Source organism: Acomys minous (genome assembly GCF_964271855.1).
Source record: "Acomys minous genome assembly, chromosome: 13".
Lineage (NCBI taxonomy): Eukaryota > Metazoa > Chordata > Mammalia > Rodentia > Muridae > Acomys > Acomys minous.
Genome location: NC_140495.1, coordinates 43,108,416 through 43,123,736, shown reverse-complemented (window position 1 = coordinate 43,123,736; position 15,321 = coordinate 43,108,416). Strand labels below are relative to the sequence as shown.

The window sequence follows — 15,321 nt, the reverse complement described above, 5'->3', positions numbered from 1 at the left end:
GAATGGGAGGATACAAGGGATGGGATAACCATTGAGATGTAACATGAATAAATTAATAAAATATATATATAAATTCTAACGTCGACACATACGGTTTGATCTTGGGCTTTGCAAACCGGAGCTGTGCTCTGCTTCCGGGGCCCATTCTGGAAAGCAGGTTGTGTCCAGTTAGCTAAGAGGGAGGGCACCTGGACGCAGCAGCCACCGGTCTCCTACCTAACCAGGAGCAGCTGATGCCTCAAAAGAGACGGGGGGGGGGGGGGGGGGGGGTTGGGGATTTGGGGCCGGCAGGGGTGTGTGTGTGTGTGTGTGTGTGTGTGTGTGTGTGTGTGTGTGTGTGTGTGTGTGTGTGTGTGTGTGTGTGTGTGTGTGTGTGTGTGTGTGTGTGTGTGTGTGTGTGTGTGTGTACACGGACCCTATTAGCTTCCTGCCTGTCATGGTGACTGCTTGCCTGCCTGTTCTCGGGGTTGGAAATGATTGCCCTTCTGGCCAGCAGGCAAGAACACAAATTCTTGGTGCAGCCTGCAGATGCGCAGGCCCCCCAGTCACGTTCTTCTGGTTTGTCTCCCTTTCCAGCCAGCAGTCTCTGCCCTTTAAAGAAAGAAACATCCAGCAAGGCAGACAGCCAGCTCCACCCTCCCGACTCAGGCTGTACTAACCTGTGCGTTGTTTCCAGGTTTGTTTGTTTTAAACTACTACCCCGCCTCCCCTCCATTCCAGTCTAGGCGCTCCTTTAAGAAACGAGACATAACACAGTATGCAAACAGGGAAGAAATGATTTAAAAAAAATCCAGGGTTAAAACTGAGATCAGGAAGATGAGCCCCACTGACCCAAACTATAACACTGAGGCCACAGCAAAATGGAAAATATTTTTTGAGAAAGGTTTTATTTTTCTTTCCTCTTGATTAGGTATTTAATGGTGTCTTGGTAGAAACTTTTATCTTAAGAGTGGTTGTTAAGTCCAGTAAAAATGAGGAAGTTTGACAGAAACCATTGAGAGCCTCCCTATTAGCTAATTAAAATGCACTTATCCGAATTAGTCACTGTGATGCATGCCTATAATCCTAGCACCAGGGAGCAGAGGCCAGAGGAGTGCCAGTTTGAAGCCAGCAAGTTTTTGCTGGCAAAACTTTCCTCATATAACTTTGGGGCCTATATTTAAAACAGTGGGAGAGCGTTTAGGTAAAGTTACCCATAAAGCGTGCTCCTGAGAACACTGCTAAATGGTATGGATGGCAGAGCTCCGGATGACATCACTGTCACAGCAGCAGGGCCTGGGACAGCGGCAGCGGCCATCAGTTGCCATATATTCCATTTAGTCTCCTTGTAACCTAATTAGAGGCTAAATCACTTAATCAAGTCCACGTGGCATGGCTCAGATTCAAACTCATGATTTTATTGGCATCTTGACTAAAAAAAAAAAAACAAAAAAAACCCCAACCCTCCAAAATGCTATTTTAAAGAGTACACTTAGGTCTCTTCTTTGTTTCCCTTCCTTCCTTTAAGCATGCATGTGGTGCCCCCCCCCATTGCCCCCATCCCCAGGTGTATTTTAAAACATAATTTCAGTCCCCTTAAAGGCGCCTATTGGTCTTGTATTGATACTTGGCTGAAGGTGACAGGCAGCAGCATATAATGCAGCTTTTGAATGTCTTGGGATTCGACACAATCAAAAGGGCTGTTTTAAAACATGGTTTTAACTGGCTCTTTGCAAAGTTGGGTGAGGCAGGTCAACGGTGACTGGTGAAGTGAGATTTCACCTCTCCAGGGATGTCACCCGAGCTCACCAGCAGCTCTAGGGCAGCGTCCCTCACCACACACCTGCCAGGGCAACCTCGGCACAAGGAGAGGCAGTTTCACAGAGACGGGACTGGCTTGTCCGAGTCACTTCCCGACACAGAAGGCCTTCTTCACACAGACAATGGCAGAAGAGCCGCTGTGCCACCAGGCTGGTGGTTCCTCCCCTCACAAATAACCAGTTAGTAAAACCCTTAAGAGTCGGCTGGTTGCCAATATTCCTCTAAAACTTCCAGAAGAAAACCAGTATGTTGGTAATCATTTTGCAGTTTCTTTCTGGTCCCCACTTTCATCACCAATGATTATTTCTTTGACTTTATCTCCTCTACGGTTGTGACTTTTGTTTTACCACTTTATCCACTGAGATATAACTAACTCCCTTGCTAGGAAAAAAAAAAAAAAGGAAGAAGTAAATAAATGTTTGTGGGAGAAAAGTGGGTGGCTTATGTTCCTACAAACATTGATCTTTTTCTCCCTTTGCCTGTTGCTCCCACCGTCACTAAGTCAGTGAAGACTGAATTCCACCCTTCCCTAAAGGATGGCAGGAGCAGGGAGAACAGTGACAGCTGGTGCTGCCCACCCTCGCCCCCTACCAAAGGGTGAGGAGCTTTGCCTACTGGAAAGGACGTTTCCACGTCTTTTCCCTTCTTAGACAGGCTGGGTATCCCAAGGCTGGGGCCACTCAGGTGGCCCTGACTCCACTATGGAGGGTAAGTTTGGATCCATCACGCTGAAGTTTAAGAGCATCACAGAGTGGGCCAACATAAAAGATCAAGATGAAACAAAACCTCTCAACCCCCCCACTCAGGTCCTAACGAACCAGCCAGGTGGATGTGGCACTAAAGAAAACAGGCCGAAGGGAGCAAGTAACTAGGCACAAAGCATTTCCCATGGTAGCCAACTCTCCCTCCCCAACCTGTCTGTCTACTTCTACCCTCTCACAAAAGCCAAGCTAAAACTGGGTGGCCTTTCTATGAAAACCACACACAAGATGCACTAGAAATGTTTGGCTTGGTTTTCCAGAATCAAAGTGATTCTCGTAAAATAAAATTTCTATTTTTATCCGCATAGAATCAGTCCTTGAATTACAATGATCAGTTTTCTAGGTTTAACATCAGAATATGTAACTCTTAAAATAGGGAAAAGAAGATGGATCCGCATCGATTAGGAGGCAAAGCTGAAAACCATTAAATGCCTTGTACTCTCACCTCCGGGCTTTAAAGAAATGCGTATACACATGACATGCCAACTCTCTGCACTGAGTGTGCACAAGAGAAGGTACTGCATTTGCTTGGTTGAAAATGGGTTTCCAAGGAGTCCAGCTGGCTGGATGCCACAACTCACAATGATGAACCACACTGAAGGCAGCTCTGGGCTCTGCCCTGTGTGGAAAAATGACTCATCGATATAGTCTCACCAGGGGTTACTCAAAACTAACTGGCTAAAACTAGACACTTAGTCGACAGAAGCTCTGTCCAAGAACTCAGTTTTCTGCTATAATTTTGAATACACAAGGTAATAATTTTTAAAAAGCTATGGCCAATGATGAGTTTATTTCATAAGAAAGCCCTCCTCACCCCCAAAACCCCCACGATTTTCCCAGGCAGCACACAATGACTGGCACTTTGCACTCTCTCTTTCATCACAGCACACATAAAAACAACAAAAACACATTTAAAACATCCCCCTTTATGTTAGCAGATTTAAAAGGAAGTCTTGAAGCAGTGTCTTGTCATGCTTTGATTAAAACTATTTACAGATCAAAGTGCGCTTGTATAAAGATAGCAACATCTCTATTATGGCATAGGTTATTTTGCTTTATTGTGACCTTTTATCTGGATAAAAAACTTTTAAAGCTTCCTTTGACAAGAGCCATTCTTCTGCAATATATGTTATTGATCCACTGAATTTCTGAACCAGTGTTTTCTTTCTGTGCTTTCCTGCTGTATATTGCTACACAAACGGGGCACACGCCATTGGAGCGGGCACAGCCTGCCGCTGTGCTCATCCGTCAGGGGACATGCCACTGGAGCGGGCACAGCATGCCACTGTCAGTCAGGGGACACGTCAGACACGGGACAGGGGCTGTATCAGCAGTCTAACCCTTTGGCTCATCTTTTCGAGGAAATCACCCGATGAAACTTACAAATCACTGATAAAAACTCCTCTTTTTTGGTTAACAAACAAATCAGTAGATTACTGATTAAAATGCAACACCACTTTAAAATGACCAAGCTTGTGTTCCCATCTTGCTATTCAAAGATGTCACTGTTTACAAGTGGTGTGACAGGACAGAACACAGTAAGGCACGGAGTGGATGGTACAGGCAAGAACGAATACTTTAGGCCTAATTTGCTTTTCTGCACAAATACGAAAATATGTACCGTATTCAAGATAAAATAACAAAGAAATACATAATTTTTTATGAAATACCTATACAAAATTTAAAATTTACACCATCTGAGCTGCCAAGAAAGGTTAAAAAAAAGTATCTTTTTTGTTTTCCATACATAAAGCTTTCTTTCATCAGTAGGTCCGTAAGAACGTGGGTCCAAAATGTCCAGCACTCAACGGAGGGGAGAGTGCCACAATCCCCCTTTCCTGCTCTCTCTAACCCCAACATAAGACAAAAACAAAGGTCAGATGCCGACAGTAGTGTATTCTGCTTATTACGCACAACTGCAATTGAGACACATCAGGGCGGGAGGCTACTGGTACGATGGCTGGCTGAGGGATGCATAAGGCACTTGGTGCGAGAGCAGCTTCCTGGCACAGGGGGCGGTGAACACAAGGATGGCAGGAGGCTCCGCAGACTCGCGCCCAGGAACAGCTCCACAGCAGGGAGGACACGGCAGGCAGGTAAAACTCAGAGGTGGCGGCTACACCGATGTGGTCACTCGGTCAGGGGCATGGCTGACCTCGTTTTTGTTCGAATCCAGTCCTTTTGCAGCATTCATGTCATTCCGCAAATTCTCCACTGTCTTTTTCATGTTCCTTAATTCCCCTGGGTGCGGAGTGGCTCGCCTCTGAAGTGTTCTCTACAAACAAACAGAGGCCCGAGTGTTTGGTTTTAGCCACTACTGTTTCAAAGCATGCGGGCTTTGAGGTATTAGCATTCCAAAACAAAGTTTACAACTTCAGAAATCCGAGTTCTGGGAGAGACAGCTTCCTCACTGTTCTTTGTGTTCATCCGCTGCTCAACCAGAGCTCATGAACATTAAGGTAACGTCATAGTCATGACCGAATATATTTGCTTTTAGAATGAAGGACTACATTTTAAAATATTAATAATAAGTTTCTATGTGTTCATGGAAAATAACAAAGTTTAAGGTACAGTTATGGAATAAAAGAGAAAAATAAATAAATATCTTAAATTAAATTTGCAAGAAGATTCTTCTATTACTCAGAGCAGCTCTGATTTCTTTCACTCTGCAAGACTTGGGAGTTGAAAGAGATTAAGCCAGAAGGAAGGGCTTCGTCTGGTTTGACTGCTGCTCTGGTGAAAGTGCATGTTCTTCTAATAAAGATCACAGTGCTGAGAGTCAAGTAACAGGGCTTAGCGATTTGTACATTTCCCTATTAGTTAATATATGACATGCTTATTATCTCATAAAGCGGCATTTACATCTTTCGAAAGACCTGTCTTGAACACATTAGCGGACCAAAGAGCATTTCTGAGGGAATAAGACAACACTAAAATAACTGTGCTCTGAACCGTCTGTGGTAAGCATTAAAGCGGCACTGGCTTTGAAGTTATCATCCCTAGCTCCCGTGCTGCTCTCCGCTAAGGCAGATGCTTCAAGTCCCATCTGGTAACAGCGGGGCTAACAGAGGTGGCAGCAATGCCTGAAAAGCAGCCTCTGTCTGGAGAGCTGCAAGCGCCCTTCTAAGCATTGCTTGTGAAAACCCCAAGTTAAAGAGTGAAGAAGCCCGCATAGAGGCTGGAGAGATGGCTCACAGCGGTGACGTGCTCACCCAGGCTCAGTTCCCAGCACCCACATTGGATAGATCGGAGTTGCCTTTAACTCCAGCCAGAGCCAGAGTGTCCCTCCAGGGGCAACAAGAATACTCAAATACACACACACACACACACACACACACACACACACACACACACACACAGAGAGAGAGAGAGAGAGAACTGGAAATCAGAGTTAAAAAAACAAAACAACAAACCTCTAGGGGCAACAAGAATACTCAAATACACACACACACACACACACACACACAGAACTGGAAATCAGAGTTAAAAAAACAAAACAACAAACCAAACAAACCAGCCAGTGGAAACCGGTATCAAGAGCTGAGACTCAGAATGTCTCAGCGACATCTTCGATTACGAACCGAAGAGTGGGGCTTCAAACATGTTCCTGATTTCTAAACGGAAACTTGCCAAGATAGTTCAACCCAGACGGTCAAACTCTACACAAAGGCCATGATGGCCTGGTATGCAAAGAAAGATGCCTTGTATTGAGTCACACAATGACATCAGAATGGAGTGAGCACAGCCTAGCCAGGAACAGTTTTGGAGATAGGAAAAAAACATATAAGCCAGAAAAAGAAATGAAAATGAAAAAAAGAAATAGACATATCAAAAACTGCTCCAGTAACAACAGCATCAGAAAGTTCAATCTTCTCCCACCGACATGTCATGACTCAGTGACTTGGGAACTAAGCTAAAAATAATTCTAGATGTTAAAAGGCAAAATAGAAAATATACTATGTGAAAACAAAGAAGATCCACAGTAGGTGCCACTGTCAGTCTTGGGTGCATGTCTACCCTCATACCGTTTCGCCTTCATCTTCATCCTTTTCATCTTCCAAAAACCGGATTGCACTGACTCTGTGTACTGCGCGGTCATTCCAGGCTTCGTCAGAGACGTCATTTACCAGGCTCTCCAGGGCACCACAGCGAGGCAGACTCTCTGCTGGGACAGAGACAACATCAGCAGGGAACGCAGGCCGTGGGCCTGGGAAGGGCTGCACTGTAATTTAGTGGCTGCGTGGTTGGAATCCACATGGAGACCCACAGCGCCAAAAATAAGGAGGGCAGACCACTGCGCTTCAACCTCCAAGCTTTGCTTTCGGTTAAAATATTTTAAAAAGGAGAAAGGTTTGAGCAGAATTAGCCCTTTATAGTGGAAATCCATTTGGGATCCTCTGGGGTATCTGACAGATTGGGATGCTTGATGTTTCATCATAGATAACATACATTAAAGCATGCTGTTTGTGGCTCTTCTCACACAGTGAGCACACAGTCTTTTTCCGACTGTGCTGTGGCTGCTGTCGCAGCAGCTGGTACTCTCTCTTGCGGCATCCAGCTACACTTTGCTGAGATTATCAAGGTCATGTTGGAATGTTCCAGCTCAGAGGGCTCTAGATTCCTTCAAGCCCATCTCTCTCAGCAATGGACCCATACATCAGGTTTTGTGAATATTTTTTTAATCACAAAATTTACAAAACAAAGATATAATGACTCAAAGTACCTCACAGGTTTAATGAGAACTGTGCCTGTGGTGTTGACTGGGAACCCTCCACTGTCAGTCTGGATATTAACAAGCCACTCTTTGGCTGAGAACTGTACTTTTATCCTTACTGTATACTTCTAAAACAAAGCGTTGCTTTCAGAATTTCAGACACGATGACCAGATGTGAGTAACCTTTCCCCGTGAGGACCTAGGGCGCTCTTGGAGAGTAGCCCACAACCGTCTCATCTTGCCTCTAGTTGGGCAAACTGACCAATAAGCAAGCACACTTGGGAGGAGGCGGCCCTACGGGTACCCATTGGCCCCAGCTCCCCGTGCCGAAGAGAAAGTCACCTTGGCAGATGGGTTCAGAAGGCAGCTGAGGAAGTAAGACACAGGTTAAAATCTTCTCCCCTGTGGTGCGATCCGTGTCCGTCTGGAAGGTGAGGAGAGGCTGGGACTGGTTGTCAGATAACCACAGGGCTTTTAACTTCAGGGTGGTCAGTGACAGGGGCAGATGACGCAACCTGACAGAAAACAAGAGGTGTCACAACCTGAAACGTCACAGAATTGACTCCTCTTGACACAGATGGGAAGAAAATGAAAACGAGAGCCTGAGATTGGGTATGGAAGGGAAAGAGACGCCGTTATCATGATTAGATTTGTGGGTACCATCTTCAGTGAGATGCCCACTTCTCTTTCTTGCTACCAGGTCTCTCTCTCTGTAGGACCCCCAGGACATGGGGCTGAACAACCCGAAGAAAGTAGAAGACACATCTGAAGTCAGGGTTCAGTTGAAGGACAGTAAAGTAAACAGCATAACTGAAAGGTCCCAGACACAGCTCTTAGCGCTGCACAGGGCTGCAGCCTCACTGGCTGGGCGGCCCCGGGGAGGTAGGAAGGACAGTCATAGGGGCAAAGAATTCTGGTTGCGGCAGAGTCAAAGGTGAAGAGCCGCCCTGCACTTGCTGTGTCTGGGGAGGTCCTTCCAGGTATTTCAGTTGAACTTCGACCTTTGGTTCCCAGTCACTCCAGTTCTCAGACTCGGGTGATGCTTAGCATTCACATCAGATTATTTGGTTTCAGATGACAGCATCCACATAAAGGCACTTTAAAGGTTGAGGTGTGATGCTAGGTGTATATTTATGCTCGCACCGAGCTTTGAAAGATCACAACCGTCAAGAATGTACTTCAGAAAAAAAAGCAACGGCAGGTGATGGACAGCTGCTGCCTGAGAAGGCAAGCAGAAATCAACCCTTTCCTCTCCAAGCAATAAAAACATACCCTAATACAGAAGTTGGCACCAGGGTTATGGTTTGTTGACAGACATTATTGTGCTGTTTTGGGGAAGACTGTGACAGCGTCTGGAACTTTGGGCTGGGAATGACACTAAGCACTTAAGAGTTCAGTGGGCGATTCTGTAAAAGATTAGAAGGTAAGAGGTTGAATGTGCAGACAATAGAGGCCTGGCTTGTAGTGCTTCAGAGGGAGGCACAGGCTCTCCTGGGACCGCTGTGTGGCATTCTGACTTAACAATCTGTCAGATGAGCAAAAGGCCAGTACTACTGAAGGGAAACCTCTTTAGGGGTTCTACTGCTGTGATAAAATACTGGACGGAAAAACAATTTGGGGAGAAAAGGGTTTATGGTGCTTACACTTCCACTTCACAGTTCAGCATCTAGCGAAGCCAGAGTAGGACCTCAAGGCAGAGCCTCAAGGCAGGAGCCTCAAGGCAGGAACCTCAAGGCAGGAGCCTCAAGGCAGGAACCTCAAGGCAGGAGCCTCAAGGGAGGAACCTCAAGGCAGGAGCCTCAAGGCAGGAACCTCAAGGCAGGAACCTCAAGGCAGGAGCTGATGCGGAGGCCATGGAAGAGTGCTGCTCACTGGCTTGCTCAGTCTGCTTTCTTATACTCCCAGGAACACCAGCCTAGGGGTAGCACAGTCCAGTGAGCTGGGCCCTCCCACATCAACCATTAAGAAAATGCCCCATAGCAATTCTCACAGATAGATCTGATGGAGCATGGCCTCAGTTGTGGCTCCTTCTTCCCAAATGACTCCGGCCTTTGTCAAGTTGACATAAACCCAGCCAGCAGGCATTGGTTAAGAGACCAGCATACTGGGTAAGTACTTCTGGGGATATTTTCCAGGGTCATGTAATACCCATGTAGTTCTTGGGGGGCGGGAGAAGAAACCAAAACCTCATGGGAAAGTCTGGTGGCCTATGGCTCTTGTCCATATAAATGCCTGCCTACAAAGGGTCCTCCAGGGAGTGATCTTGACCAAAGTCCATCCTGGTCAGTATTTATTAAAGTTTGCTCTAAATTTGGCTCAAAATGGTGGAACTGGTTCTTCTCCGCCCAGTTTCGGGATTAGCAGTCAGTGCACACCAGTCATGGTCCAGAGGGGTCCAGGGCTGCCTGTGATGCTGGCAGCTGAACTTGGCAACGTCTAAGAGTCTCGGGGTGGTACTAGTTCTGAAGGCATAAGGGGGGCGGGGGGCAGGGGGCAGTCGTGGAGTGCAGCTGAGGCTTGGTGCTATGAGAGGCCAGCAGAGGCACTGGTCCAACCTCAGTTACAGGAGAGACCCCAGCGCGGGAGAGGTTATAGAGCAAAGCTGTGCAGCTGACTCAGAACGCCTAGCGGGAGGCCAGGAGGCCAATGCTGAAGGTGCAGCTGTGGCGACCCCAGCACACTGGTGATGCCAGGACCAGACCCCCAGGGACAGACAGCAGCAGCTGTGCAATGATGCTGGCCTGAGCTGATGTGACAAGCTGTGTTTACTGCGAGTGGCAGAGCTAAAGGCATAAAGCACCCCCCCTCCTTTGGAGCCAAGACAACCACCAATCCCTGACATCAGACATGGCGCTGTTTAAATTTCTGAACTTGGGTTTTTCTTTGATTTGACATGACTGTGCCCTGGTTTTTCCCTCTTGGAGCAAAAAAGTATGTTGATTTAAAAAAACAAAACAGGAGTACACAGCTGAGAGATTAGGAATTTTTTTGGGAGGAGGGGGTTTTTTTTTGTTTGCTTTTAGAGGGTTTGTCTGTATAGCCATGACTGTCCTGGACTAGTGTTGTAGACCAGGCTGGCTTCGAACTCATAGAGATCCACCTGCCTCTGCCTCCCAGAGTGCTGGGATTACAGGTGAGTGCCACTGAGTCAGCCTTGAGATATGTTCAAAAAAAAAAAAAGACTAAACTTCTACAATGTTTGAACCCTTAAAAACTCTGGGGGATTTTAAAGTTTTTTTTTATGTTTTATACTGTGGTATTAATATGAATTATGGATATGGACAAGGAAGGAGAGGTTACTGTTGAAAAGTGATGCGTTTGTGTGTCAAGGTGACAAGCGGCTCAATTGTCCTGGTTGGTTTTGTTTTTCATTTGCTTTGTTGTTGTTTTTGAGTTTGTTTGTTTTTTTTTATTTTTTATTTTATTTTATTTTTTTAGTTTGTTTGTTTTTTTTGTTTGGTTTTTGGTTTTTTGAGACAGGGTTTCTCTGTGTAAGAGTCCTAGTTATCCCGGACTCATTTTGTAGACCAGACTCTGGTCTCAAACTCATAAGAGATCCGCCTGTCTCTGCCTTCAGAGTGCGAGGATTAAAGGCGTATGCCACCACCTGGCCGTTGTTTCCAGTCAGCTTGACAGGAGCTAGAGTTATCTGAAAAGGGTCTGCAGGGCATTTTCTTGATTAATGATTGATGCAGGAGGCCCAGCTCACTGTGGCTGATGCTACCTCTGGGCAGCTTGTCTCAGGATGTAGGAGACAGCAAGCTGAACAAGCCTTCCCGGCTTCTGCCTCCAGGTTCCTGCCTCAGCTTCCCCAGTGACAGAGTGTTACCTGAAAGCCCAAGGAAAACGAAACACTGTCTTCCCCCAAGTTGTTTTTGGTTGTAGCCTCTATTAGGGCAGCAGAAACCACCCAAGGCAATACTTCACTGTGAAGGCCACACTCATTTCCTTGTAATGAAGAGCTCATACAAACACAGCACATCTGGAGAGTCTGAGGGAAGCAGCTGGTCACCATCCTCTCTCCTCACGTAGTTGTGTTTGCTCCTCAAGGGAGACAAGTGAACTCTCTCGTGGTACCAAAAAACCATTGCTCTCTCTACCACAACTCTGTTGTACACACATTCCAATTCAAGGGAGTTAAAGACAGTTATTTTGCCAGGCACTGACAGAGATACGTGCGTGCACACATGCATGTGTGACCACCCGCTGCACGACTGAGGGCACAGCTCAGTGGGAGCGCACTTGCCTAGCACGTACAAAGCCCTGGGGTTTGACTCACAGCAGCACTAACATAGACAGACACATGGACGCACAGCATAAGCGTCACATTTGAAAACACTTTTATATCAGAGAAATGAAGTGTTCTGAATTTTTACTGTTTCTTTAAAAATAGGAGTAAAGCTGATATCCTCTAAAATGTGAAAAATGCCAAGTGCTGCTCAGCAACATTACAGTCAGCAACTCCGCTGTTCTTGTTCACAACAGACAAGGGAGGGGAGAGAAAAAAAATCAAGACTTGAAAATTGGCATAAAACAGACAATCTGCTCCCCGAATGCCTCGGGGCAATCACCAGCTTCCCAGTGAGCACCAGCAAAGGAAATCAGAAGGCTAAAAATACCACCAACAAATAACAGCTTCTAAGGATGACAAGTAGGTGATAAAAGCTAAAATAAATTACTAGACTCTACAGCAGCAGGCCTTATAATCCTATTCCAACTCATATTAGCGAGTTGTCTGAAACGCTGGCTTCCCTGCAAATAGCTAAAGGGCCAGCCAGCTCCACCACGGATGCTGGTGACCAAGTGCGCACCACACGCCAGCCCGTCCTGGACAGGCCAGTGTACAGAACGGTTTCCTGTTAGTTCTCCTGGCTCTTCCTCACAGGCTGCACGCACTCTGCTGGCCTACTCACTGATGACACACACACACTGCTGCTCTGCTTCGCTCAGGAGAGCCGTGTGACTAAAAGTCAGAAAATGACATAAGTATACTCCAGCTGCCCAGGGGGGAGAAAGGACATTGTAGGTTTTAACTTGGCACTTCTCTGTGCCACCAAATAAACAGAATTTAGCACAAGCAGCCATGGTCTCATTTGCAAACATCTCTATGTTCTACTCCGCACCACGCCCCCCGGAAATAAAAAGCTGGTGTTTACTATTTTACGCTGATGGCCAAGGAAGAGAGCAAACAAATTGCGACCAACCCCACCCCAGCCTCAAGTGACCTTCCGTGCCTCAGGAACATTCCAGCAACTGCTTTGCCAAAGGTATTTAAGATCCCAGCCTGCCTACTGGCTAGTGGAGTGTTAACCAATAGGTGAACACCGCTATGCTTTGATGTTTCATCTGTCTGTGACTTCTAAAAGGTTAGAACAAAAGCAACGAAAAAAACCTAGCAAAATCTCTGAAATGAAAATCCCAAGTAGTCATAAGTCTCTACCATCCTCTACCATCAGGAAGGCTACTGTCAAAAGTTTGGGGAAGTACCCAAATATGGTTTTGTTTTAGAAAACAAGGGAACAAAACTGAGTGCAACACCATTCAAACTAGCGTTTTCACTCAGAATCATGAGTCTTCATTTGAATCCAGGAAAACAAAATCTCATTTCTGACGACTTAATATTCTATTTTTAAAATGTTTAAATTGTTTTATTGGGACATATGTACACACAGCACAAACTCAAAAGTCTAACTTATTTCCCTATAAACAGACACTGTTTCTAATATTTGGTATTATTTAGATTGAAGCAAGAGAGAGCCCCAAGTCTCCTGCTGTGTATTCCTGGTGAGTATTCCTGGCAGAGAGTTTATTAGGAGTTGAGAAATTCTGTTCTGTGTCCAAGGGCAGCTGATAATACAGGGCGCGTCCCGTCACTGCACAGACGGCTGCATGGTTCCCACATGGTGCTGCAATGCACACACGGGGTCCGCTTAAGCAAGTTCCTGCACAGCAGTGGGCAGTCAGTCTCAGCGGCAAGCACTTTTATAAGCCTGAGAGCAGAGCTAGTGGCAGCGACTTCAATCGCCTCCCATGGATGACATCTCTGCAAGTCTCAACACTGACATGGGAACCTTATTATTATTGTTAGTGTCGATACCAAAATTTTACAGTAAGTGGCGACTCAGCATTTTTAAAGGCTGAGAATTTACACACGAATAGACAAAATGGCACATGTCACTGACTCAGATGACAGCTGTGGACCTCCACGTCTTAACTGGATGCCTCCACCCAAGCCAAGCATAACAGAAGAGCAACACCCCTTTCTTCTGGGAGCTGGAGGATGATGCCCCTACTCATAGGAAATAGCTCTCTGCTCAAGAGTTAGGGATGCAAATTCAGGCTCAGCAGTGTGGCTAGGACCAGGGAGACGTGCAGAGTCTCTGAGTTTGCTTGGCTGCAGAAAGGAGGCTGGGAGAAACAGGACTTCCCGAGCTACCAAGGCTCCAGTGAGCGGCTGGCAGAAATTGACCTTCAGTCCGTATCAATCCTGAGTTCCCAGTCACCACTTAATGGTCTTAACACTCTGCCAAGACGCCCCCCAGAGGAGGAGCCTTTCAATGGTGAGCGTTCCGGGGCCCACGCCTCACTTCCAGTTAGAGCTTACTCGGCCCAGCCATCTAGGGTCCATTGCAAAGGATGAGGAGTGGTGACTTTTGCGTGACGTGAGTGACCAGCTGATCAGCATGTGGGCACCAGTTCCCTGGCACTCTTCACACTGTAGGCCTCTACCAAGTAAAACCAGCTTTCCCCAGGTTAACACATTATCATTTATCTATCCCTATCACATTTAAAAGCTTTATTTTTTTTTTCCTTTTGGTTTTTCAAGACAGGGTTTCTCTGTGTAGCCCGGGCTGTCCTGGACTCTCTTTGAAGAGCAGGCTGGCCTCGAACTCACTCTGCCTCCCAGAGTGCTGGGATTACAGGCAATGCACCACCACGCCTGGCTCAGAAGCAATTTTTAAATTCCCATTAGCAAAGAAGATTATGACACATTTTACCACGTCATACTGCTCATTCTGCAAAACGATTAATATCTTTTGTTCAGTCAAGCATTTGCCAGACATCCACCCCGTGTGCCAGATGCTGTGCTTGGAAAAGCACTGACACAGCCTGTACCGTAAGGTAGCATCACGCTCAGAAGGGGGACGCAATACATGCCAAGAGGCAGTGACCATAGGGGAAGCTCTTTACAGAGACCCAAAGGGAAAACCCAGAGAGAAGACAAAACGGGCGATGAGGAACAAAGGCAGAGTCAGAGAAGGGGGTCCCAGCTGGGAGGCTAGCTTGTTCAGTCTCAGTGGCTTCCAGAGCGCTCAGTGGCTTCCAGAGCTTGAAAAAGGGGTGGCATTCTACAGTGAAGGCTGGGTGCGGCATGGAGCTGAGAATGTGAGGAATAGTGTCGCCGTGTCACAGGGACGCCATCTGCTTTTAACTGGAGTTGGATTCCGATTTATTCGGATCCTCTGGCATTATGTAGCCTCTCCCCACGAGCATATCCCTGTCCCCACGCACACAACTTTATTTACCCACTCAGGAGGTTGAACATCAAGGCCCTTATTTAAATTCACCCAGGTGTGGCAGTACGTAACCCTGGTCCCAGCTTCTTGGGAGGGTGGGGAAGGAGGATGGCCAGGGCACCACACCGGAACTCTGCTCTGCCTCAAAGAAAAAAAAAGTTCAAACTGCCTCAAGCGCATTTTGCAGACGAAGAGTTTCTAAGGCTCACTGCGCTCTGGGTCTTTTCAATGCACTATCATGCAGGAAGTGTTGTGCTCTGAAGTAGCCTACACTCCGGTTTGCTGCCACCATGCCACCTGGCTCAAGTAATTTGAGAGGAGGTCCCCCTCAGTCACAGACATAGGGGAGGGGAGTAGGGGGAAGGGGAGGGGAGTAGGGGGGAAGCGGGAGGGCAGATACAAGGGATGGGCTAACAATTGAGATGTAGTATGAATAAATTAATAATAATAATAAAAAGAGTTCTCTAAGCCTTCTGGCTGTTCAGTTAAGCGGAACGGTCCTTGGCCAAGCCACAGCTGCGGAGGTGCA

At 46.6% G+C, this 15,321-nt stretch overlaps 1 protein-coding gene across 3 annotated transcripts in view; it reads right to left on the bottom strand.

Moving 5' to 3' along the window:
- Window positions 1–1,376: 1,376 nt before the first annotated feature.
- Window positions 1,377–15,321, bottom strand: part of LRRC1 (leucine rich repeat containing 1) — a 131,914-nt gene continuing 117,969 nt past the window's right edge. For 2 of the 3 annotated variants that reach the window (XM_084752101.1, XM_084752103.1), the window contains exons 12-14: window positions 7,618–7,790; window positions 6,587–6,726; window positions 1,377–4,836 (exon numbers count right to left, since the gene is read on the bottom strand). In XM_084752101.1, the coding sequence (XP_084608227.1) occupies window positions 4,678–4,836; window positions 6,587–6,726; window positions 7,618–7,790 (472 nt within the window). In that variant the 3' untranslated portion in view covers window positions 1,377–4,677. The remainder of the gene's footprint in view (window positions 4,837–6,586; window positions 6,727–7,617; window positions 7,791–15,321) is intronic. The other variant, XM_084752102.1, reaches the window with a different exon arrangement.